Source organism: Cetorhinus maximus, chromosome 4 (genome assembly GCF_964194155.1).
Source record: "Cetorhinus maximus chromosome 4, sCetMax3.hap1.1, whole genome shotgun sequence".
Taxonomy (NCBI): Eukaryota; Metazoa; Chordata; class Chondrichthyes; order Lamniformes; family Cetorhinidae; genus Cetorhinus; species Cetorhinus maximus.
This window is the reverse complement of record NC_135882.1, coordinates 176,166,439-176,193,372: the sequence shown is the minus strand read 5'-3', so window position 1 is coordinate 176,193,372 and position 26,934 is coordinate 176,166,439. Positions and strand designations below refer to the sequence as shown.

General features: G+C 44.1%; 1 protein-coding gene across 4 annotated transcripts in view; it reads left to right on the top strand.

Moving 5' to 3' along the window:
- Positions 1–26,934, top strand: part of lama3 (laminin, alpha 3) — a 500,534-nt gene that overhangs the window by 337,173 nt on the left and 136,427 nt on the right. For all 4 annotated transcript variants that reach the window (XM_078541180.1, XM_078541178.1, XM_078541182.1 and 1 more), the window contains exons 32-35: positions 2,864–2,979; positions 14,355–14,566; positions 16,463–16,667; positions 21,148–21,292. In XM_078541180.1, the coding sequence (XP_078397306.1) occupies positions 2,864–2,979; positions 14,355–14,566; positions 16,463–16,667; positions 21,148–21,292 (678 nt within the window). The remainder of the gene's footprint in view (positions 1–2,863; positions 2,980–14,354; positions 14,567–16,462; positions 16,668–21,147; positions 21,293–26,934) is intronic.

Below are 26,934 nucleotides of genomic sequence, written 5' to 3'. Positions count from 1 at the left end.
TTACATTTATATAGTGCCTTTAATGTAGTAAAATATTCCAGGGCACTATCAAACTACTTTTTGACATTGAGCCACATAATGGACAGGTGAGCAGAAACAGCTTTAAGGAGCCTTTTTTAATACTTTATCAGGATGTTGGCATCACTGGATAGACCAACATTTGTCTCCCATTCCTTGTTACCCTTGAGAAGGTGGTGGGGAGCTGCCTTCTTAAACCGCTGCAGTCCATGTGGTGTAGGTACACCCACAGTGCTATTAGGGAGGGAGTACCAGGATTTTAGCCCATTTTAAAGGAGGAAAAAAAAGAAGAGGTTTAGGAATGGAATTCCAGGCCTTAAAATGTACTTAACTGGCAGTAAAGTTATTTGGGATGTTCTGAGGTTGTGAAAGGCACAAGATAAATTCAAATCTTTCTTTCCTTCTTTCTTCTGCACTGCACCAGGGAACAAGATTATCATAGGATGACCACTTTCATTCTGCCTTAAAGCAGTAAAGTATTTTAGAACCACAAAACATAGTAACATAGAAAATAGGAGCAGGAGTGGGCCATTCGGCCGTTCGAGCCTGCTCTACCATTCATTATGATCATGGCCAATCATCCAACTCAATAGCCTGCTCCCACTTTCTCCCCATATCCTTTGATCCCTTTTGCCCCAAGAGCTGTATCTAACTCCTTCTTGAAAACATACAATGTTTTTGCCTCAACTACTTTCTGTGGTAGCGAATTCCACAGGCTCACCACTCTCTGGGTGAAGAAATTTCTCCTCATCTCAGTCCTAAATGGTCTACCCTATATCCTCAGACTGTGACCCCTGGTTCTGGACTCCCCTACCGTCGGGAACATCCTTCCTGCCCCTGTCTAGTCCTGTTAGAATTTTATAGGTTTCTATGAGATCCCCCCTCATTTTTCTGAACTCCAGCAAATATAATCCTAACCGACTCAATCTCTCCTCATATGTCAGTCCCACCAGGAATCAGTCTGGTAAACCTTTGCTGCACTCCCTCTATAGCAAGAATATCCTTCCTCAGATAAGGAGACCAAAACTGCACACAATATTCCAGGTATGGTCTCACCAAGGCCCTGTATAATTGCAGCAAGACATCCCTGCTCCTGTACTCAAATCCTCTTGCTATGAAGGCCAACATATCATTTGCCTTCTTGACCGCCTGCTGCACCTGCAAGCTTACCTTCAGCGACTGGTGTACGAGGACACCCAGATCTCGTTGCACATTCCCCTCTCTCAATTTATAGCCATTCAGATAATAATCTGCCCTCCTGTTTTTGCTACCAAAGTGGATAAGCTCACATTTATCCACATTATACTGCATCTGCAATGCATTTGCCCACTCGCTCAGCTTGTCCAAATCACACTGAAGCATCTCTGCATCCTCCTCACAGCTCACCCTTCCACCCAGCTTTGTGTCATCTGCAAATTTGGAGATATTACATTAGTTCCCTCATCTAAATCATTAATATATATTGTGAATAGCTGGGGTCCCAGCATCGATCTCTGCCGTACACCACTATTCACTGCCTGCCATTCAGAAAAAGACCCGTTTATTCCTACTCTTTGTTTCCTGTCTGCCAACCAGTTTTCTATCCATCTCAATACACTACCCCCCAATCTCATGCGCTTTAATTTTACACACTAATCTGTTATGTGGGACTTTGTCAAAAGCCTTCTGAAAGCCCAAATACACCACATCCACTGGCTCCCCCTCATCAACTCTACTAGTTACATCCTCGAAAAATTCCAGTAGATTTGTCAAGCATGATTTCTCTTTCGTAAATCCATGCCGACTCTGTCCGATTCTGTCACTGTTTTCCAATTGCTCAGCAATTAAATCTTTTATAATGGACTCTAGAATTTTCCCCACTACCAACGTCAGGCTGACTGGTCTACAGTTTTCTCTCTACCTCGCTTTTTAAATGAAGGGCTTTGTTCAAAGATCGTTATTATAGCAAAGAGTTATCCAGGAAGGGAATATCCTGCATAGTCAATCTTAACATATAAGAGCAATTTTGATAGGCACTAGAAGAAGAAACCTATAAAGAGTTCAAGAGTAAAGCAGAAAAAGGGAATAAAAGCAGATGACCTGGAAAATTGTTTTCCAGTATTGGGGGTGGGAATGCCAGTACTGTTCCTGACCCTGAATGATGATATCCAAGGTGCTCTTGAGGATGAGATAGAGGGAGGTGGTTTGCATTGTTGTAATGTGGGGTAGAAGGGATCACTCCTGCTCCATGCAGCTCTATATTCAGATGAATATGAAAGAGGCTGGTTCATGTCATGATGTGCTGTGTGAGTTCAGCCCGCAGAGATTGAAATCTGAGGGTGAGCGCTAATTGAAAGTGGCCCTCCAAAGAGCAGCAGACTCTAATTTGAATACCTTATTCTGCAAATGTTCCATCGTGTACCCCTGCTGCCAGCATATCACAGAACTGTAGAAAGGCTGTGGTGCAGAAAGAGGCCATTCAGCCCATCGTGTCTGCACCGGCCAAAAAGAGAAAAAAGAACCTAGCCGCTCATTTTAATCCCACCTTCCAGCACCTGATCCATAGCCTTGCAGGTTACAGCACTTCAGATGCAGATCCAGGTACCTTTTAAATGAGTTGAATGTTTCAGCCTCAACCACCAACTTAGGCAGTTAATTCCACACCAACCTTATCGAATATGGCAGGCAGTGCGCTTCAAGCTGGGATTGTGCCCACCACATTGAGTTCAGTATATCGATTAACACTGGCAGAAGCACTATGGACCAATTGGCCTGCTTCTGAATTGAAATTTCTATGTAGGAATCTCTTTGTAGTGCTAATTTACTTCCAAAAGCATAACTGTCTGAAAATACTTTTCTTTCTTAGGACTACGTCTTAATTCTTCCTTCAGAGAGTTATGATCCTGACTTAAGAAATGAAAAACCTCTGGATAAATCATTTGATTTCATTACTGACTGTGGTGGAAATAGCTTTTACATCGAGTGAGTATAATTAACTCTTTGGTGTCCTTTGTGTTTTATATTCACTTACAGCCAAGTAGAAAATAATTGGCTGGAATCTCCTAGGACTAAACTGCTGTTTTACTTTGATCAGGCTTGTCTTGGCAATAACTGTGAAGCAGCTAACATGAGTGTAGAATAGAATTTTATATGCTCTGGTTAGACCTCAGCTGGAGTATTGTGTCCACTTCCAGGTACCACACTGTCGGAAGGATGTCAACGTAGAAACATAGAAACTAGGAGCAGGAATAGGCCATTCGGCCCTTCTAGCCTGCTCCGCCATTCAATATGATCATGGCTGATCATCTATCTCAATACCATATTCCTGCTTTCTCTCCATACCCCTTGATGCTCCTAATATCCAAAACATTATCAATTTCTTTCCTGAATATACTCAGTGACGCGGCCTCCACAGCTTTCCGTGGTAGAGAATTCCACAGGTTGACCGCCCTCTGAGTGAAGAAATTTTTCCTCATCTTAGTCCTAAATAGTCTGCCCCATATCCTGAGACTGTGACCCCTGGTTCTAGACTCCCCAACCAGAGGAAACATCCTCCCCGCATCTAGTCTGTCTAGCCCTGTTAGAATTTTTTACGTTTCAATCAGATCCCCTCTCTTTCTTCTAAACTCAATGAATACAGGCCCAGTTGAACCAATCTCTCCTGCCATCCCCGGTATCAGCCTAGTGAACTTTCGCTGCACTCCCTCTATGGCAAGTATATCCTTTCTTAGGTAGGGAGACCAAAACTGCACATAATACTCCAGGTGTGGTCTCACCAAGACCCTGTATAACTGCAGTAAGACATCCTTAATTCTGAACTCAAATCCTCTTGTAATTAAGGCCAACATACCATTTACCTTCCGAACTGCTTGCTGCGCCTGCCTGTTACTTTCATTGACTGGTGTACAAGGACACCCAATCCCTTTGTACATCCACATTTCCCAATATATCACCATTTAAATAATACTCTGCCTTTCTGTTTTTCACAACGAAGCATATACCTTCACATTTATCCACATTATACTGCATCTGCCATGTGTTTGCCCACATACACAGCTTGTCTAAATCGCCCTGAAGCCTCCTCGCATCATCCTCACAACCCTGCCCACTTTTGTGTCAGCAGCAAACTTGGAAATATTGCATTTGATTTCCTCACCCAGGTCATTTATATATATTGTGAATAGCTGGGGCCCAAGCACTGATCCCTGCGGTACACCACTAGTCACCACCTGCCATCCGGAAAAAGACCCATTTATTCCCATTCTCTGGGCAGAATTTTGCCCTTGGTTGGCGTGCGGGCCCCACCGGCTCGGCGGCGGGCAAGCAGCCAACCCCCACCGCCGAAACGGGGCCCATCGCCATTTTGAGTGGGTGGGCCAATTAAGGCCCACCCAGCGGCCTGCCCGACAGGAAGCGCTATGCACTTCCTGTGCAGGGGGGTAGGGATTCCCCATCTGTCAAAGTGCGCTCTTTCGCGCAAGCGCACGATCGAGCGCACTGCTCCCTGAGATGAAGTACTGCCTCAGGGAGATTAGTGACACTGTCAAAAACCTAAAAAATAGAGAAATAAAAGTATTATTAACATGTCCCCCTCATGCGATAATGTCACATGAGATGGGACATGTTAATAAATATCACATGACATTTATTAAAGTTTTTAAAAAGGAACATGAAACTTCATTCCGCCAATGGATGAGGTTTCATGTATTATCAGAAGCCCGCTGGGGCTCCTGGCGTCATCCCGCGTCATTTTCCCGTCGGCGATTTGGGAGCGGGGCCCGCTCGCCGACGGGAAAATTCTGACCTCTGTTTCTGGTCTGTCAATCAATTCTCAGCCCATGCCAGTATATTACATCCAATTCCATGTGCTTTAAATTTGCCCACTAGCCTCTTATGTGGGACCTTATCAAAAGTCTTCTTGAAATACAAATACACCACATCCACTGGTTCTCCCTTATCTGTTCTACTAGTTACATCTTCAAAAAACTCCAGTAGATTAGTTAAGCATGATTTCCCTTTCATAAACCCATGCTGACTTTGTCTAATCCCGTTAATGCTTTCCAAGTGTTCTGTTACCACGTCTTTTATAATAGACTCTAGCATTTTCCCCACTACTGATGTTAGGCTAACTGGTCTGTAATTCTTGTTTTCTCCCTCCCTCCTTTTTTAAATAGTGGGGTTACATTTGCCACCCTCCAACCTGTAAGAACTGCCCCAGAGTCTATAGAATTTTGGAAGATGACCACCAATGCATCCAATATTTCCAAGGCCACTTCCTTTCGTACTCTGGGATGTCGATTATCAAGTCCTGTGGATTTTCAGCCTTTAACTCCATTAATTCCTCCAGCACCGTTTTTTAAATAATACTGTTTTTCTTCAATTCCTCCCTCTCACTAGACCCTTGGTTCCCTAACATTTCTGGGGAATTATTCATGCCCTCTTTTGTGAAGACAGGACCAAAATGTGTGTTCAATTCTTCTGCCACTTCTTTGTTCCCCATTATAATTTCCCCCGTTCCTGACTGGAATGGACCTATACCTGTCTTTCTAATCTTTTTCTCTTCACATATTTATACAAGCTTTTACAGTCAGTTTTTATGTTCCCTGCAAGTTTACTCTCATACTCCATTTTCCCCTTCTTGATCAATCTTTTTGTCCACTTTTGCTGAATTCCAAACTGTTCCCAATCCTCTGGCTCGCTGCTTTTTCTGGCAATTTTATATGTCTCTTCTTTGGATCTAATACTATCCCTAATTTTTTTTGTAATCCATGGTTGAGCCACCTTTCCTGTTTTATTTTTGCGCCAGACAGGAATGAATAATTGTTGTAATTCATGCATATTAGCCATTACCTATCCACCATCAACCCTTTCAGTAAGGTTTCCCAATCCATCATTGCCAACTTGCGCCTCATACACTTGTAGTTCCCTTTATTTAGATTCAGGACCCCGGTTTCAGATTCAACTTCTTCATTCTCCATCTTAATGGACAATTCTATCATTTTATGGTCGCTCTTCCCCAAGGGACCCCACACAACAAGATTGTTAATTAATCCTTTCTCATTGCACAATACCCAGCCTAGGATAGCCTGCTCTCTAGTTGGTTCCTCAACGTATTGGTCTAAAAAACCATCACGCACATACTCCAGAAATCCTCCTCTACAGTATTATTGCTAGTTTGGTTTGTACAATCTATATGTAGATTAAAGTCACCCATGATTACACTTGTACCCTTATTGCATGCGTCTCTAATTTCCTGTTTAATGCCTTCCCTTACATCGCCAATACTGTTTGGGGGGTCTATAGACAACCCCCCACTGACGTTTTCTGCCCCTTAGTGTTTCCTATCTCCAACCAAACAGATTCTACATTGATTTTCTGAGCCAATATCCTTCCTCACTATTGCATTGATTTCCTCCTTTACTAACAGTGCTACCCCACCTCCTTTCCTTATTTGTCTGGCCTTCCTAAGTATTGAATAACCCTGGATGTTCAGTTCCCATCCCTGGTCACCCTGCAGCTATGTCTCTGTAATTGCAACTATATCATAACCATTTATATCTATTTGCGTTGTTAATTCATCTACCAATACATCAAAGCCTTAGAGAGGGCGCAGAAGGGATTTACTAGAATGGTACCAGAGATCAGTTACATAGAGAGATGAGAGAAGCTGGGATTAATCTCCTCAGAACAGAGAAGATTCAAAGGAGATTTGAATTGAGATGTTCCAAATCATGAATGGTTTTGATAAAGTTTTTAGGGGAAACTGTTTCCACTGACAGGAAGGTCAATAACCAGAGGACAGATTTTAAGGTAATTTTAAAAATTCTTTCACGGGATGTGGGCTTCGCTGGCTGGGCCAGCATTTATTGCCCATCCCTAGTTGCCCTTGAGAAGGTGGTGGTGAACTGCCTTCTTAAACCGCTGCAGTCCATGTGGTGTAGAAACACCCACAGTGCTGTTAGGGAGGGAGTTCCAGGATTTTGTCCCAGCGACAGTGAAGGATATAGTTCCAAGTCAGGATGGTGCTGCTCAAGGTCAGCTTTTTAGTTTACATCTTACTGATTGTCATATCCTGGCCCTTTCTAAACACTTGCATAGATAAGTGGGTGCACAAGATGCCATTCTATCATCTTAGGAATGTCAACATCCTCTTTCCAGGGAGAGAATCAATACTGTTTAGCTAATTCCATAAAATGTAAAAACTACCCACTTATTAAAGACCCCAATTTCTTACAACACACCTCTCACACACCCAAACACCCCTCACACACACACACACCCCTCACACACACACACAAACACACACACACATTAAATCATCCTAACACTCACTCGCTCGCCCTTACATGCACTCACTCCTATCCTCACACTCACTTACTCATCCACCCTCACACTCACTCACCTATCCTCACACTCACTCACTCACCCACTCACACTCACTTACTCACCCACCCTCACACTCACTAACTCACTCACCCATCCTCACACACTCACTCACTCACCCACCCTAACACTCACTCACCCACCCTCATACTCACTTACTCCCTCCCACTCACTCACTCAATCACTCATCCACCCTCATCTTACTCACTCGCCCTCACACTCGCTCACTTACCCACTCTCACTTACCCTCACACTCACCCACACTCGCTGACCCTCTCATGCACACTCACCCACCCTCATACTCACTCACACACACCCACCCTCACACTCACTCAACCTCCCACCCACACACACACTCATCCACCCACCCTTACACACACACTCACTCACCCAGCCTCACACACTCACTCACTCATCCACCCACCCTCACACTCACTCTCTCTCACACACACACACGCTCGCTCACTTACGCACTCACTCACTCACACTCACTCACCCACCCTCACATGCACTCACTCACCCATCCTCAAATTCACTCACTCAGCTACCCTCACTCACTCATCACACTCACTCACTCACCCTCACTCACTCACTCGCCGACCCTCACTCACTCACTCACCCATACACTCACTCACTCAACCATACACTCACTCGCTCAACCTCCCTTACACTCACTCACTGACCCATCCTCACACACACTCACTCACCACCCTAACACTCACTCACTCACTCGCCCACCCTTGCACTCATTAACCAGTCCTCACAAACACTCATCCACCCTCATACTCGCTCACTCCCCACCCTCACACTCACTCAACCTCTCACCCTCAAACTCACTCACTCACCCGCCTCACACTCACTCACTCACCCACTTTCACCCACCCTCACACTCACCCACACTGGCCCATCTTCACACTCATTCACTCACCTGTCCTCATACACTCACTCAGCCACCCTTACACTCACTGACTCACCCAACCTCACACTCACTCACTCACCCACCCTCACACATACTGACGCTAACCCACCCTGACTTGCACCCACCCTCACACTCAGCCACCTTAACTCTCACCTCCCCTCATTCTCAACCTCTCACTCACCCACTCACTCTCTCACTCACCCACTCACCCTCACTCTCACTCTCTTCCTCACTCACCCACCCTTACACACACACTCTCACTCACTCGTTCACCCACCCATCCTCACACACACACTCACCCACCACCCTCACACACACACACTCATCCAACCAACCTCACACACATACACTCACTCACCCAACCTCACACACACTAATTCACCCAGCCTCTCACATCCTCTCATTCACTGACCGACCCTTCACACACACACTCACTCACCTACCCACCCTCATGAACACTGACTCACTCACTCATTCACCCACTCACACTCACTCGCCTATCCTCATACACACAGCCACTCACCCACACTCACTCATCCATACTCACAGTCACTTACTCATCCATCCTCACAAACACTCACTCACCCACCTAACACTCACTCACCCGTCCTCACATCCACTCACTTACTCACTCTTCCACACACTCACTCACACTCAATCAATCACTCACCCACTCTCAACTCACTCACTCACCCTCACATTCGCTCATTCACCTACTCTCACCCACCCTCAAACATGCTCACTCACCCTCATACTCACTCACACACCTATCCTCACACTCACTCAACCTCCCACCCACAGGCACACTCATCCACCCACCCTCACACGCACACTAACACACCCACCCTCATCCTCACCGCATTTCCCACCCTCACACTCACTCACCTACTCTCATCCACTTGATCCACACTCACCCACGCTTACCCACCCTCACACTCACTCACTCACTCTCACTCGGTAAATTGGCTGGCTGAGGCAGGGGTGGTGTAGGTGCGATGAGAGCGGAAGAGAGACCTAGACCCAGGCCTGTGGCCTAGTGTCGCCTGAACGTGGATGCTCACCAAGGGGAGCGCCAAGAGCCGTTGGAACGTAGCGAGAACTGGGGAATAGCAGCCAGAGTCAGGTCAAAGCATCTGGAGCCAGCGGAAGGTGGCTGAAGCTGAGCAGAAGCACTGGGAACCAGGAAAAAGCGACTGGAGCCACGGGAAAGCTATTGAGCCTATCAGCAGCAAACACAGGAGACAAACAGGCTGTGATTGGAGGAGCAGTTCCCCGCAGAAATATTCAACCTCACTGACCATCTTACTGTTGTTTTCAACAATCGCTGCAGGGACCACATAGACGGCTGTGGGTTGCGGGCAGCAACTCGCAGGTTGGATTAGCCATTTCTAGGTTGTCAAGGTCATGGGTTTGGTTATTTCAAGTGGTGTTCTGCATGGAGGAGCATTGATTCATCAGCTGAGGGAAGGAGGTGGTGGGGGTGGGGGTTAAGGTGGAAGGGGGTTAAGGTAGGTGGTAATCATTAGGAGGTTTCCTTGCCCATGTTTGACTCGATGCCATGAGACTTCATGGGGTCCAGAGACAATGTTGAGGACTCCCAGGCCAATTCCCCCTCCTGAGTGTACGCCACTGCCTTCCACCTCTAGTGGGCCTTTCCTGTCAGTGGGACAGGACATACCCAGGGATGGTGATGATGGTGCCTGGGACATTGTCTGTAAGGTATGATTCTGTGACTATGACTGTGTCAGGCTGTTGCTTGACCAGTCTGTGAGACGCTCTCCCAATTCGGGCAGAAGGCCCCAGATGTTAGTAAGGAGGACTTGGCAGTGTCAACCGGGCCTGGTTTGCCATTATTGTTTCTGGTGCCTAGGTCGATGCAGAGTGATCCATCTGGTTTCATTCCTTATTAACTTTTCTGTAGCAGTTTGATACAACTGAGTGGCTTGCTCGGCCAGTTCAGGGAGAATCAGATTATTGTGGGTCTGGGGTCACATGTAGGCCAGACCAGGCAAGGACAGCAGATTTCCTTCCCCAAAGGGCATTAATAAACCAGATTGGTTTTTACCACAATGATTTCAAGGTCACCATCACTGGGAACAGCTTTCAATTCCAGATTTGATCATTGAATTTAAATTTCACCAGCTGCCGTGATGGGATTTGAACCCATTTCCCCAGGAAATTAGAATGGGCCTACGCTTACTAACCAAGTGACATCACCACTACGCTACGGCCACTGCTTTCCTCCTTCCACCCCCCACTCCCCCCACCCCCACCTTCCCCCGACTCCCCCCCCCACCTCCCCCTCACCAATTCCCTCTGGTAAAGTAACCAGAGGTAAGATGGGAAGAAATAGTTTTTAAAGCAAAGCAAAGATTGGTGGAAGCAGATTGATTAGTAACTTTCAAAAGAGAATTGGATAAATTGAGGCTGGAAGGGCTGAATGGCCTCCTTTTCTGCTGTAAAGTTCTGTTATTTAAGGGTCAAACAGCCTCAGCTGTTCAGTCTCCCACTTTAAATACAGTTGGAGTCCCGTATGAAGACTAGAATATAAGGCCAGGACCTAAATATACTGGCTTAGCAATACAGGAATGTTAAGCTGCCAGAGGCACATGCAATCTTTTTGGAATTGGGCTGTGCATTCCCACAGAAATGTTCTATGAAGCACAAGATTGTTGGAAACAAATCCTCCAGAATGAGTAAGTATTTAAATGCACAAATCAAAATGTTGCAGCGACAGAAAATCTGAAACAAAAACAGAAAATATTTGAGTTAAATAGCAGGGCTTTGAAATTTACAGGGCAATAGGTAAGGAACAGAGGGAAATGGGACTAATTCAATAGCTCTTTCAAATAACCAGCACAGGCATAATGGGCCAAATGGCCTTGTTCCGTGTTTGTGATTCAATGATCCAGTACTTGTGGCACTTGCAGCTTTTTCTACTCATGAACAGACAGCTAATATCAATTGCCCAGGTAGTACACTGTAGAGTAGTAGCAAGTCTCAGGTTTCAGCTACATATTTTGCCAGAGTGAGAAAAGCAGTCATGTCATGAAGCACCTGTACCTCTCTATTTCACCTGTTCATGACTGAATAGGAAATAGCATCTGGAAAACCCAGGATCTTTTTGCCTTCCCGGCCATAGATTAAGCTGGGACTGCCATAATTAGCAGAATAAAAGAGGGGAAACTAAAATTAAAAACAAATACTGAACATTCACAATTATTATTATTTAGATAGTATTATGAAATAAAGAAATAATTGCATTTTTATAGCACCTTTCACAACTTAGGAAAGGCTTTACAGATATAATTTTGAAGTGTGGTCACTGTTGTAGAGAACAAAGCAGCCAATTTATCACAGCAAGTTCCCACAATCAGCAATGTGATAATGACCAGATAATCTGTATTTTTATATGATGTCGATTGAAGGGTAAATATTAGCCCTAGGACACTGGGAAGAACTCCCCTGCTGTACTTCAAAATAGTATTTGGGATCTCTTACATTCACCTGAAGGATGGATGGTGTCTTGGTTGATTGCATCCAAAAAGATGCAAATAGGAAAGATGTATAAAAATATTAATGCTTGTGGGAGAGTCCAAAACAAGAGGACATAAATATTAATATAAGAATATAAATATAATATAAGTTAGTCACTAATAAACCTAATAAGGAATTCAGGAGAAACTGCTTTACCCAGAGATGGTGACAATTTTTATATTCTTTCATATCAATAATGCTATCAATGGTCACCAATTAGTCATCAACAGTGCTATCAAGTGGCACTTGCTTAGCAATAACCAGCTCACTGACACCCAGTTTGGGTTCCACCAGGGCCACTCAGCTCCTGACCTCATTACAGCCTTGGTTCAAACATGGACAAAAGAGCTGAACTCCCGAGGTGAGGTGAGAGTGACTGCCTTTGACATCAAGGCTGCATTTGACCAAGTTTGGCATCAAGGAGCCCTAGCAAAACTGGAGTCAATGGGAATCGGGGGAATACTCTGCTGGTTGGAGACAACCTAGCAGAAAGGAAGATGATTGTGCTTGTTGGAGGTCAGCCATCTCAGCTCCAGGACATCACTGCAGAAGTTCCTCAGGTTGGTGTCCTCGGCCCAATCATCTTCAGCTGCTTCATCAATGACCTTCTTTCCATCATAAGATCATAAGTGGGGATGTTTGCTGATGATTGCACAGTGTTCAGCACCATTCATGACTTCTCAGATACTGAAGCAGTCCATGCCCAAATGCAGCAAGACCTGGACAATATGCAGGCTTGGGCTGACAAATGTCAAGTAACATTCGCACACACAAGTGTCAGGCAATGACCATGTCCAACAAGAGAGAATCCAACCATAGTCCCCTGATGTTCAATGGCATCACCATCACTAAATCTCCCACTATCAACATCTTGGGGGTTACCATTGGCCAGAAGCTGAACTGGACTAGCTATTTAAATACTGTGGCTACAAGAGCAGGTCAGAGGCTTGGAATCATGCGATGAATAATTCACCTCCTGGCTCCCCAAAGCCTATCTACCATCTACAAGGCACAAGTCAGGAATGTGATAAAAATACTCTTCAGTTGCCTGGATGAGTGCAGCTCCCACAACACTCAAGAAGCTTGACACTGTCCAGGACAAAGCAGCCTGCCTGTTTGGCACCACATCCACAAACATTCACTCCCTCCACCACCGACACGCAGTAGCAGCAGTGTGTACCATCTACAAGATGCACTGCAGAAATTCACCAAGGTTCCTTTGACAGCACCTTCCAAACTCATGACCACTACCATCTAGAAGGACAAGGGCAGCTGATAAGATGGGAATACCACCGACTGGAAGTTCCCCTCCAAGTCATTCACCATCCTGACTTGGAAATTTATCACCGTTCCTTCACTGTCACTAGGTCAAAATCCTGGAAGTCCCTTCCTAACAGCACTGTGTGTGTACCTACACCACATGGACTGCAGCTGTTCAAGAAGGCAGCTCACCGACATCTCCTCAAGGGCAACTAGAGATGGGCAATAGATGCTGGCCCAGCCAGCGAAGCCCACAATTCAGGAATTAATTTTTAAAAATAGGATGTGGGCATCGCTGGCTAGGCTAGAATTTATTGTCCATATCTAATTGTCCCTTTGAGGAGGTGGTGGTGAGCTGCCTTCTTGAACCGTTGCAGTCCCTGTGGTGTAGGTACACCCACAGTGCTGTTAGGGAGGGAGTTCCAGGATTTTGACCCAGCGACAGTGAAAGCATGGTGACATTGGAAGAGATGGTGATGTAGTGGTAATGTCACTGAACTAGTAATGCCCACTATGGCAGCTGGTGGAATTTAAATTCTATTAATAAATCTGGACATCAGCTGTCCTTTCATAAACTAGCAATCCAGAGGCACAGGCTAATATCCTGGGGACATGGGTTCACATCCAATTATGGCAACTGGTGGAATTTAAATTCAATTAATAAATCTGCCCTTGAGAAGGTGGTGGTGGTGAGCCACCATTTAATGGTGACCATGAAGCTATCACCATAAAGAAAAAACCCCATCTCGTTCACAAATGTTCATTAGGGAAGGAAATCTGCCGTCCTTACCTGGTCTGACCCACAGCAATCTGGTTGACTCTTAAAACTGCCTTCCAAAATGGCCTAGCAAGCCAGTCAGTTTAAGAGCAATTAGGGATGGGCAACAAATGCTGGCTTTCCAAGTGACGCCCACATCCTATGAAAGAATAAAGAAAAAAAATAATTCCAAGTCAGGATGGTATGTGGCTTGGAGGGGAACTTACAGGTGGTGGTGTTCCTAAACAGCTGCTGCCCTTGTCCTTCTCGGTTGAAGAATGCAGGACGATCCAAAGAGAATTAGATATATACTTTGCTACCACAAGTAATGGTTAAAGGAAATACTACAGACGCACTTAAAGGGCAGCTAGAAATGTACATGAGGGAGAATAGAAGGTTATGCCAATAGGATCAGATGAAGTTAACTTGTAGGATGTTTCAATGGAGCATAAATACCAATTTAGATCTGTGCTGGAAATTCTATGTAATTCTGTTTTTCAGTCCAGCTACATCATCCCAATTCTGTACAGACTCTGCTAAGTCACTCGTGGCATTCTACAATAATGGAGCTCTATCCTGTCAGTGTAATGAAGAAGGTGCCACCAGCCCTGCATGTAATCCATTTGGAGGCCAGTGTTCCTGCCGGCCAAACGTTATTGGACGTCGATGTGACAGATGTGCCACTGGCTATTTTATGTTTCCCAATTGCCGACGTAAGTAGGCATCTGTACAATTGCAAAATAATCAGGCAGGAGAGTTATATTAGGCACTTTGAGACATTTTGACAATATAACAAGGCACAATAAATTCTATCTAGTTATAAATTTATTTTCTATTTTTGGAGATGAAATTGTAAAACTCAAGCCATATCCTAAATTGACTTCCCTGGTAATGAGGCCATTCTATCAAAGACAGGAGACATAGCAGCATCACCAGACAAGCGCAGTCCTATTGTCTATTGCTGCCTCCCTCCCCTGATGATGTGATTGCAGAATTGTAGTGGTACAGTAAAGAATGGGCTATTCAGCCCATTGTAGCTGTGTGAGCTGTTTGAAAGAACCTTGTAAAATTTTCACGGCATTGTTACAGCACAGAAGGAGGCCAATCAGCCCGTCGGGTCTGCACCGACTCTCCAAATGAGCATTTCACCTAATGCCATTCTCACGCATTCTCCCCATAACCCTGCAGATTGTTTCTTTTCAAATACTCACCCTAACTCCCCCTTGAATGCCTCCATTGAACCCGCCCCCACCACACTCTCAGGCAGTGCATTCCAGACCCTAGTTACTTGCTCTGTGAAAGAGATTTTTCTCATGTTGCTTTTGCTTCTTTTGCCAATTACTTTAAATTTGTGCCCTCTTATTCTTGATCCTTTCATGAGTGGGAACAATTTCTCCCTATCTACTCTGTCCAGACCCCTCATGATTTCGAATACCTCTATCACATCTTCTCTCAGTCTTCTTTTCTCCACAGAAGAGTCCCAACTTCTCTAATCTTACCTCATAACTGAAGTTCCTCATCCCTGGTACCATTCTTTTTCTCCTTTTCAAATATTTGTCCAGTTCTAATTTTCATTTGATCATATAGTATTATGGGCCTGAATTTTCCCAGGTGGATGGCAGTCCCAACATTGGGCTCAATTCCTGATCGCAAACCCAGGAGTAGCTGTGGTGGAACTCCAGAGGAGGCCAAGTAAGAGCTCCGGGCACCTTTCCAATTGGAAATGGAGGCTGGGCTCCAGCACTGGGAGATCGATTCAGCGTGTCCTGTGGAAAGGGCCTCCAGCCTCTTTCTCAGGAGCTCAGGAGGGGCAACATCGCCATGGGGGCACCTTCATTTGGAGGGGTGCGGCTGCCATTGCAGCAGGTACATCAGCGGGGATATCAATGAAATGACTATAACACCATGCCTTCTGGTTGAGGAAACCTGAGCATTACGATTTACTGTGGGCAAATTAATAAATGGCCTCAAATGTTTCACATCTCTGATCTCCCACTGTGAAGCCACCTTTGCTACATTGCCTGGCTCTGTGAACAGTCAGGAAAATCTCAATCCACTACCGGAATAAGGGTTGATTGCCTTATTAAGTACCCTAATAGGCTACCTGCTGCAACTATGCAGGTGGCTGTACCACTAGGAGCCTGCCTCCATAAAAAGCGCATAGAGGCAGGAATGTGTCACCAAGCCAGCCCACCATCTCCAAAACTGCCCCCATAAGGATGAATACATGCCAAATGTCAGTATTTGAGGGGTGTAGTCAGCTTTTGGTGATAACATGCAGAGAAGACCAGACTCTCTTCCTCTCAGAACCAATCTACCCAAGACCAACACTAATAGAATTGAGCCTCTATATCATACGGATAGCAATGAAGGGCAAACATGGTCTGTTGGGCAGAATGACCTGTTTTCATGTAATAATTTCTCTGTAATTAATTTCTGGCTTATTTAAGAAGAATATATGTTGCTAAATCACATCCATCTATTTGGTATAATTTTGTATCGATGTATCTGATACCCACTTGGATCAGTTCAAAGTCTTATTTGTTATAAAAAATGTAATTTGGGGAACAAAAGAAGCAAACTTCCTGCATTTTTTGTTTCATCTTAAGCATGCAATTGTGGAAGGCGCCTGTGTGATGAGGTCACAGGCCAATGCATCTGCCCTCCTCAAACTGTGAAGCCTTCATGCGAAACATGTATTAAACAGACCTTCAGTTACCACCCTCTGGCCGGCTGTGAAAAATGCAACTGTTCCCGAGAAGGAATCACCACACCTGCAAATCCAGACTGCAATCGACAAACTGGGCAGTGTCGGTAGGTAGAACTACACTAAACAATGCTCGCACTTCTCACTGGTGTCGCTGAAATAGTTGGCAACAAACACCAACAACTTGCATTTATGTAGCATCTTTAATGTAGTACAACTTTCTCAAGGTGTTTCACAGGAGTGTTTTCAAACAAAGTTTGATACCAGTCTGTATAAGGAAATATTATGACAGCTTGGTCAAAGAGGTAGGGTTTAAGAAGCATCTTAAAGGAAGGAGAGGCAAGAGAGGGAATTCCAGAGCTTAGGGTTTTGGCAGCTGAAGGCAAGGTTGCCAACTGTGGAGCAGTTAAAATGGGGGATTTTTCAAGATGCCATATCTTGGAGAGTTGTAGGACTGTAGGAGGTTACAGAGGTTGGGCGGGGTGAGGCCATGGAGGGCTTTGAAAACAAGGATCAGATTTTTAAAATCGAAGTGTTGCTGGACTGGGAGCCAACGTAGGTCAGCAAGCACGGGGCATTTGAGTTAATGGGACTTGGCATGGGTTAGGATACGGGCAGCAAAGTTTTGGATGAGCCCAAGTTAATGTAGGGTGGAAAATAGATGGCCAGCCAGGAGAGTATCGAAATAGTGGAGGTATGAATGACTGTTTTCGGAACTGAAGAACTGTGGCGGAGCTGGAACCAGGCACTGGAATGACCATTCAGTAAAAGATTCAGGATCTTAAAACGGTTAAACAAAAATCAAAGACTGTGGGCGGGATTTTACAGCCCTGCCCACTGCCGGGATCGTCTGGTCCCACCAAAAGTTAATGGACTTTTGGCTGGGCCGCTGAATCTCCCACGGGCGGGTCCCACCACAACGGGGCAGTAAAATCCCGGCTGATGTGTATGCAAAATATGCACCACATGAAACAGTATCTCATCTCTGAGATATCTGATTGCAGATGGAAGCACGTTTCAAATATTATGGTGGACCCTTAAAATATCCATAAAATTAAAAACTATTAATAGATAGAATGTGCAAGATTATGGGGATAAGGCAGGGGAGTGGGACTAGGTGGAATGCTCTTTCAGAGAGCCAGTATAGACTTGATGGGCTGAATGGCCTCCTGCACTGCAAAGGTTCTGTGATACTGTAAATGTAGCAGATTACTAGTATGCATAGGTCCAAGAGTAGCCTCATCTTACTGCCTCATGGTTTCAATGAACAGAGTGTCTGATCATTTTCCCAGTGCCCAGATAAGTAATCTTTTAATAGCTCTATTTCCTGATATTCCTTCTTCAGTGAATGGGACAATCGATAGTTTATTCCTGAAATGATGCTTGAGGTATTTTATAGTATTCTTTAATGGTCTTATTTACAATGTTTACTTTCCAGTTTTCAACATTGCCTTTCTTGGATTCATTAGATCTTCACAGTGTTATAGTCATTTAATAGGTGTCAGCTGTGGCTCAGTGAGTAACCTTCTCAGGGCCAGCTTTTCAAATGGGTCGGGGCTGAGATCGGATTTGGGGAGGCACGCATCTTCATGCCACTGGCTTCCATGCTGGTTTCCGCTACCATCCCAACCCCAAGCCATTTTCAATGAGGGCAGCATCAAGTCGGATTGGCCCCAATTCAGGGCAATTAATGCCCCGTTCCCACGCTGACTGAGATTATCAGTCGGCAATGCAGGTGGTCCACACTGTGGTCCAGACTGACATGGCTGGCTCCGAGTGGGGAATGAGGGGTAGTTGGGAGGTGGTGGGGGTGCTGTGGATCATGCGAGAACCCCCACCCCCCGCCCCATAATGGCTGCTGGGCCATAGCTGCAACCACTCCCAGAAGGAAAAACAGCTCGGACCAGCATTCTTATTTCCCAGTTTTTACTTCTGGGACTGGCCACCACCCCGTGAAGGGGTTATCCCTCCATAATCATAGCCAGGCAGCTGTGGCCATTTTAAAATACAAAAATAACTGACCCTCTTCAGAAGGCACCTCCATGTTGAAATGCTCCTTCTCTCTCTCCACATCTGCAGCCCCCACCTCAACTGGTGGGGGGCTGACAATCTGTTCGATCCGTTGTCCTTCCAGTCTTGGGAGCCTGCCCACTACTTCTGATTGGTCAGCAAGCCCGTTCCCTGCCATTAATTAGCCCGGGGGGGGTTAGTGCCGGGAAGCGAGCCGGCAGCAGGGTTCCTAAACCAGATGTGAAACTCCTGGTCTCTGAGTCAGAAGCCTGAGAGTTTAAGTGCCCCCCTAGAGACATGGGGTAAAACTTTTAGCTCGGCAGGCGGACATGCGCCCGACCCAACCAAGCGTAAAATGACGCGCAATGACACCAGGCGAGCGTCCCGACATCATCGCGCACTCACACGATATTTCAGTCGGTGGGCACATGCCAGAGTCGGCAGCACGGCCTGCCAACAATTAAAGGGCTTATTAAGGCCATTTAAAAGTTAATTAAAAGAAGTTTTGCGCTACTTGTCCAACCTTATGGTTGGCGGGCAGGCGAAAAGGCCAAGCGGCCTTTGCACTTTTTTGGAAACCTCATCCACGGGCAGGGTTAGGTTTCCAAAAGCAAATTAAAATAAAATAAAAGCTTTAATTTTCATTAATAACATGTCCCTTCTTATGTGACAGAATAACATGAGGGGACATGTTTTATAACATTTATAAAATCTTTATTTTTCTTTTTTAAACCTGTTCATCTCCCTGAGGCAAATCTGTGCTTCAGGGAGATTTGCCAGCGCGCAGTCGTGTGCATGGGCAAAGTTCGCACTCACCCCGCTCACACTCCACCTTTGCCTGCACAGGCAATGCTGAGCGCTGCAGCTCGCGTTTTACGCTGGGCGGGTCTTAATTGGCCCGCCAGCGTGAAATCACCTTTCGGTCGGCTTCCTGACCGCCCCCACCCACCCCCGCCAAGCCCCCCCTATTAGCACATAATACAGACTTTCAGTCTCAGCACAGAACTGAGGGAGTGCTGCACTATTGGGTGGCGGGGGTGGGGGGGGCCTTTGGGATGGGTTGTTAAACCAAGGCATAACCCATAAGAAGTTCGTCTACCTCTACTAACTACACTTTCCTGCCCAATCCCTAATTTCCTGCCTTATCCCTATATCCTTTGATCCCATAGACTAAAAGCCTATTGATCTCAGCCATGAATATACACAATAATTGATCATCCACAACCCTTTAGAGTAGAGAATTCCAAAGATTCATTACCCTTTGAGTGAAGAAATTTCTCCTCAATTATTTTATCTATGGCTTTTTAAAATTCATTTATGGATGTGGGTGTCGCTGGCTGGGCCAGCATTTATTGCCCATCCCTAATTGTCCTTGAGAAGGTGGTGATGAGCTGCCTTCCTGAGACGCTGCAGTCCCTGTGGTGTAGTTACACCCACAGTGCTGTTAGGGAGTGAGTTCCAGGAATTTGACCCCTAGGGAAGAATTTTCCCGTTGGTGAGCAGGGGAGGGGCTCACCCGCTGACGCATAAAATGACACACGATGACTTCAACACGTGTCATTTAGATTGTCAGTTCAGCGGCCTTTAACAAAGTAATTGAAGCTGTTAAGAATGCTGCCCATCCAACCTTAAGGTTGGCAGGCAGGCGAAGAGCCCAGGCGGCCTTCGCATTTTTCATGAAACCTCATCCACGGAGGTTTCATGAAGGGTTCATTAATTAAACAAAATTTTTTGAAAAAACTAATGGGCATGTCCCAGCTCAAGTGACAGTTTCACATGAGGGGACATGTCCTTAAAATTTTGTTTGACCTATATTACATTTTTCAAGACTTAAGCTAATCTCCCTGAGGCACCTCTGTGTCTCAGGGAGATTTCTGCTCTCTTTCATGATTCAGGAATCTGCCCCGCCTGCATAGGGAGTGCTCAGCCTTGGCCTGTCCACATAAAATGGTGGCGCGCACCCGATCGGGGGCGCCAATCAGGTTCGCGCTCGCTCCTGCCCGCCCCTGCACAACCGCCCCCAACGGAGGGAAAATCCAGCCCCTAATTCTAGATTTCCCAGCAGAGGAAACAGCCTCTTAGTTAAAACCCTGGCAAGACCTCTCAGAATCTTATATGTTTTAATAAGATCACCTCCTTCTTCTAAATTCTATGGAGTTTAGGTCCATTCGATTCAAGGCACCATCTGCCTTCTCAGAACCCATGGCACTGCTTTGAAGATGGACAGGGGGCCAGTGTACTGGCCAATATTTATCCCTCAGCTAACACCACTAAAATCATTATAATCATGACAATATTTCAAAAATATTCTGTCCAGTATCTGTGAAGCACTTTGGGATATCCTGAGGTTGTGAAAGACGCTATATAAATCTTAGTCTTTCTTTATGCATCAAGTAATGGGACTAAGGGGAACATGGCAGAGTTAAATTCAGCCAACTTGCTTCTTAATTTTAAAAGTAATAATATTTATCCAAAAACAAATATATTGAAAATACTAAGAGTCAGATTATTTTAGAAAGAAATGCGTTCCATAGACCCGCTGTGAGCAATTTAATTTCATGTACTTTTTCCATTTAGATGCAAATCAAAAGTAACAGGCCGCCAGTGTGACCGCTGTTCTGTTGGTTACTCCCGTTACCCGGACTGTGTTCCCTGTAACTGTAACCGTGAAGCAACACAGCCGACGGTGTGTGATCCTATAACCGGACAGTGTCTTTGCAAGGTCAGTCCTAAGGTGTTTAACCATTTTCTAAGGGGGCAGTTGGAAGTACATTGCAAGTAAAGAGAAATTATTATACACTATCATTTTCTCATATTAGACTAAGAAGGAGGCCACTTGGTCATTGTGTCTGTGCCGATTCTTTGAAAGAGCTATCCGCTTAACCTTACTTGTCACCACTCTTTCTCCATAGCCCTTCCAATTTTTTCTTTTCAAATATTTATCCAATTTCCTTTTGAATGTTACTGTTAAATCTCCTTCCTCCTGTTTCAGGCAGCAAACCTTAACAACTCACTAGGTTAAAACATTTCCTACATCTCACCTCTGGCACTTTGACTTAAATTGGCGTCTTCTGGTTACCAAGCCTCCTGCAAATGGAAACCGTTTCCCCTATCAACACCACAACCCCATCCCCCAACCCAAACCACACCCCCCCCCCCCACCGCCACACACACTTACACTTATAGTTTTGAACACCTCTATTAAATCACCTCTTAAACTTCTCTGCTCTGGGGAGAATAATATCAGTTTCTATAATCTCTGCACATAACTGAATTCCCTCATCCCAGGTAGCATTCCAGTCAATCTCCTCTGCATCCTTGGCAAGTGCAGTCTGTGGATTGATAAGGACCCATGCAATAAATTACTTCTTGTTCATAATAGTCACTCCTCACAAGGATTGGAATTTTTCGGCATTATAAATGCATTTACACTCACAGATTGTGTCTGCCATTCATCACCAACAGAGTTTCTGATCGTAGCCTGGCTGACTATTGGGAGAGATGCCAAGCAGAGGAAAGGGAAAAAGGCAACATTACAATGTCAATTTGAAAAACAAATTTAAACAGCAAAGATGTCATTAGTTAGAGGAAGTAAATGGAATGATTCTGTAGCTTTGACATTATACAGAGCAAATATTAGCATACCAAGGCTTGATGAATTATTTTTTATTTCTTTCCTATCGCTGCCATTTTAATGGAGACTTAAGCTATTTAACATGCATACATGGAATCATAGAATGATACAGCACCGAATGAGGTTATTTGGCTTGTGGATCCTATGCCACCTCTTTGAAGAAGCTGTCCAATTAGTCTCAACTGTTAATGATTTTGAACACCTCTATTAAATCCAAGTTTCTTCAGCATATCCATATAACTAAAGACCCTTGTAGCTAGTGGCATTCTAGTAAATCATAGAATCATAGAATGGTTACAGTGTAGAAGGAGGCTGTTTGACCTGTAATGTCAGTACCGGTTCTCTGCAAGAAAGGGTGTAAGGACAGTCCTAGCAACTACAGGCCGGTTAGTCAAATATCAGTGGTGGGTAATGTTTTGGAATCCTTAGTCGGGGGAAAAACAATCAGCAGGCACTTGGAGAGTTTTGAGTTAATTAAGGAGAGCCAGAACAGATTTGTGATGCTTGACTAATTTAGTTGAATTTTTTGATCAAATAACAGAAAAGGTTCATGAAGGGAATGTGGTGGATGTTGTCTATATGGATTTTAAGAAAGCACTTGACAAGGTCCCGCATAAAGGGTTGGTTTACAAAATTGTGGCTTATCGAATAGGAGGGCCAGTGAGCAATTGGATAAAAAAAACCTGCTTAAGGATAGAAAGCAGTGAGTCATGGTATGTTATTTTACAGATCGCAGGGTAGTAAAAAATGGTGTTCTCCAAGGGTCAGTGCTAGAACAACTTTTTTATATATATAAGTGACCTGAACCTTGAAATACAGAGTAAAATTTCAAAAATTTTCAATAATAACAAATTTGGAATAGTGGCAAACAGTGAGGACACTACAAATTGCCTGCAACAGGGTATAGGTGGACTATCAGAATGGGCAAACAAGTGGCAGATGGAATTTAATACAGAGAAGTATGAGGTGATGCATTTTGGTAGGAGGGATAGGGAGAGACAATATAGAATTAATGACAAAGTTCTAAAGAGTGTGCAGGAAAAGAGGGACCTGGAAGGGCATGTGTAGCGATCTTTGAAGGTGGCAGGACATATTGAGAGAAGTGTGTGGGATCTTGGGCTTCATAAATAGAGGCATTGAGTACAGAAGCAGGGAAGTTGTGCTGAACCTTTATAAAGCTCTGTTTAGGCTCCAACTAGAGTTTTGTGTCCAATTCTGGTCACCGCACTTTAGAAAAGATCTGAAGGTCCTTGAACATAAGAACATAAGAACTAGGAGCAGGAGTAGGCAATTCAGCCCCTTGAGCCTGCCCCGCCATTCATTACGATCATGGCTGATCTCATTTTGGCCTCAACTCCTGAGCGAGTGCAAAGGAGGTTTACCCAACATGGTTCAGGGATGAGGGGCTTTTAGTCACAAGGTTGGAGAAGCTGGGGTTGTTCTTTTTGGAGCAAAGGATATTGAGGGGAGATTTGATAGAGGTGTACCAGACTATGAGACATTTAGATAAGGTAGACAAGGATAAACTCTTCCAATTAGCTGATGATACAAGGATGAGGGGACACAGATTTAAGATTTTGGGCAAGAGATGCAGGGGGAATGTGAGGAAGAACTTTTTTACATAGTGAATGGTAATGACCTAGAACTCGCTGCACACAAGGGTGGTGGAAGCAGAAACAATCAATGATTTCAAAAGGAAATTGGATGGGCACTTGAAGAAAATAAACTAACGAGACCGAGTGGGGGAGTGGGACTGATTGGATTTCTCTGGTGGAAACGGCAAGGGCTTGATGGGCTGACTGGCTTACTACTGTGCCATTAGTGACTTTATGATTCACGTATTCTAATTTCACGGCATTAAGTTATATGCAGAAGGAAATTTTAATGATCATCTTGAAATGATGATAAATTGAATTATGCTGTTGGAATGGTCTTTGGAAGCTTATTACTATTTCAGAATAACTTGCATTTACACAGACCCTTTAACACAAAAAAAGTCACATAATACCTAGGAACATAGGAACAGGAGGAAGCTATTCAGCCCCTCGAGTCTGTTGGATTATTTAATTAGACCATGGCTGATCAATATCATAACTTTTTGTACATCCACCTTGCTTCTGTTATGGCACAGCAGATAGTAAATGCTGAACTGTTCAAATCCCAGAGGGAAATTTGAAACAACTGCCATAGCTGTTTTGCAATTTGTATCTTTATTTTGAGATGTGTGCCTTGAATTCAGTAGTAATAATTCCACCAAGTCTTAGAGATTTTTCTATAAGAAATAATTTTAAGCACATACATAGGTCTACAAATTGCTACTATGATAACACCTAGCTCCCCTAATTAATCTGACTCCGAGTTACACCCCCGTTAAGGCAACAGTAAAATCAAAATAGATTTTAACAGACCCAGGCAAAGCACACAATACCCTGGACAGGGATATTCACAGTGAATTCTCTTAGCTTCGGTTCTTATAGGCAGCAACTTAGTACATAGAGGCTGGAGGCTTTTCACGCTTGTTAGATCTTAGAATTCCTTCTTCTCCTTACACATAACCTCATCTCCTTTATATATTTTTCTCCCTTTTAATGTAAATCCCATTGTCTCAATATGTCTTTGGACTTTACATTTCTAATGAGAAAAATCTTTCATAGTACCAATTTTATCAGTAAGCTTTGAGAAAAATAAACACACTGTTTAGCTTCTTCTGGATAAGTGTAACATTTCACCCTCTCTTTGAAATTCAACTACTCTGGTTTATCTGAAAATGCAAACCCCACATTCTAAAACTTCAGCCATGTTTACTTATTTAGCATTTCAAACCTAGCTTCTCTTCTGATATATCAAAGCCTTCAGACCAGCTGTCTTTAATTCAGTTAAGTCCCACACACACACAAACACTATCCAGACCACACTATTCCTACTTTACAATAAATCCCAATAACCTTATAAAAATTATTATATTTCATGACACTTCTATAACCCTTAATGCTCTTATCCAACAAAAAACTATCAAATCTATCTATCCTCCACCCTATCACAAACCTTCCCTTTTGTTCTTCCTTTCCTCTCCCCTGCCCCTCCCCCTTCCACTTGCTCAAAACCTATTACATTTTTATTCTCCTTCAGTTTTGTTAAAGGGTCATCGACCTGGAGGAATGAACTCTGTTTCTTGCCACCGTTGCTGCCTGGCCTGCTGAATATATCCAAAGTATTTGAGACTTCCAGCACCTGCAGCATTTCACTTTTATAAAAAATCTCAGTCTTGAAATTTTCAATTGACTCCCAGCTTCAAGTATTCTTTGGGGGGAGATTTCCAGATTCTTACTACCTTTTATCTGACAAAGTGCTTCCTGACATCACCCCTAAAGACCCTAGCTTTAATTTTAAGGTTATACCCCTTTTGTTTTGTACTCCTGCCACCAAATAAAATAGGGCAGATGTGGGGAAACTATCAACTCCTCCAATCTTAAACATTGCAATTAGATCACCCCTTAATCCTCTATATTGAAGGGAAAAATCTGTCTGGATAATTTAACCCTGTTAGCCCCGGTATCATTCTGGTGAACGCACACTGCATCCTCTCCATGGCCAAAATATCTTTCATCAAATGCGGTGCCTGGAACTGAACACAGTTCTCCAGATGTAGTCTTACCATAACTGTATACAGCAGTTGCAAAAATTCCACTGGTTTGCATTCCAGCAGCCTTGAGATTAAGCCCAACATTCCATTACATAGTATTACATGATAATTACAGCACAGAAACAGGCCATTCAGCCCATCTGGTCAATGTCAATGTTTATGCTCCACATGAGCCTCCTCCCACCCCTCTTCATCTAACCCAACCAGCATAATCGTTCTATTTTCTTCTCCCTCCTGTATTCATTTAGTTTCTCCTCAAAATATGCTATACTATCCACTTCAACCACTCCAAATGATAGCTAGTGTAAAACTGCTCTAGAAAAATGTAAAAGACTGAGTGCTTAGTACACACTTGTAGGTACAATAGCTTTCTGGAAATACTACTAAATCCAACAGTGACTGCAGATTTCTTTTCAGTGCCACTTAAATTAACGTGTTTCTTGCTATTAAAATTCTAATGGGTGATAAGTGAAATTAATTGTTCCTTACAAAAATCTTCTTGCAGCATTACAAGGCTGTTTTGTTTCAAATTGACATTGGATGAACAGTTAACTACAGCAATGTCACTTTTATGCATGACTTTATTCTAGGTCCATATGATTGGATTCACCTTCTTGATTTTTTTTATACCAGTCGACTAATTTTTAATAATTACTGTATACAGGCTCCTATATAGAGGCACAATCAGATAATGATAGTGAGCGAGAGAGATGATATTACAAGAAATGACCAAACTTTGGTTAAAGAGCTGGGTTTTAAGGAGGGAGGGAGTTCCAGAGTGGACTTAGACCACTGAAGGTGCAGCTGCATTGTAGCAAAGAGGCAGGGGGGAGCTTCACGAGAGACCTGAGTCTGGGAGAGTATGCGGCTAGATTGAAGTTACAGGGGTAAGGAGGGACCAGGCCATGAAGAAATTTAAACATGAGAATTTTAAATTTGAGACACTAGGTGACCAGGAGCTGTAGAGGCTGGGGATCAATGGAAAATTTCAAAATTGAGGTTGATTGATTTTTGTTGGGTAAAGATATTAAAGGATATGGAACCTAGCCAAATAAATGGAGTTAAGGTACAGATCAGGAATGATCCA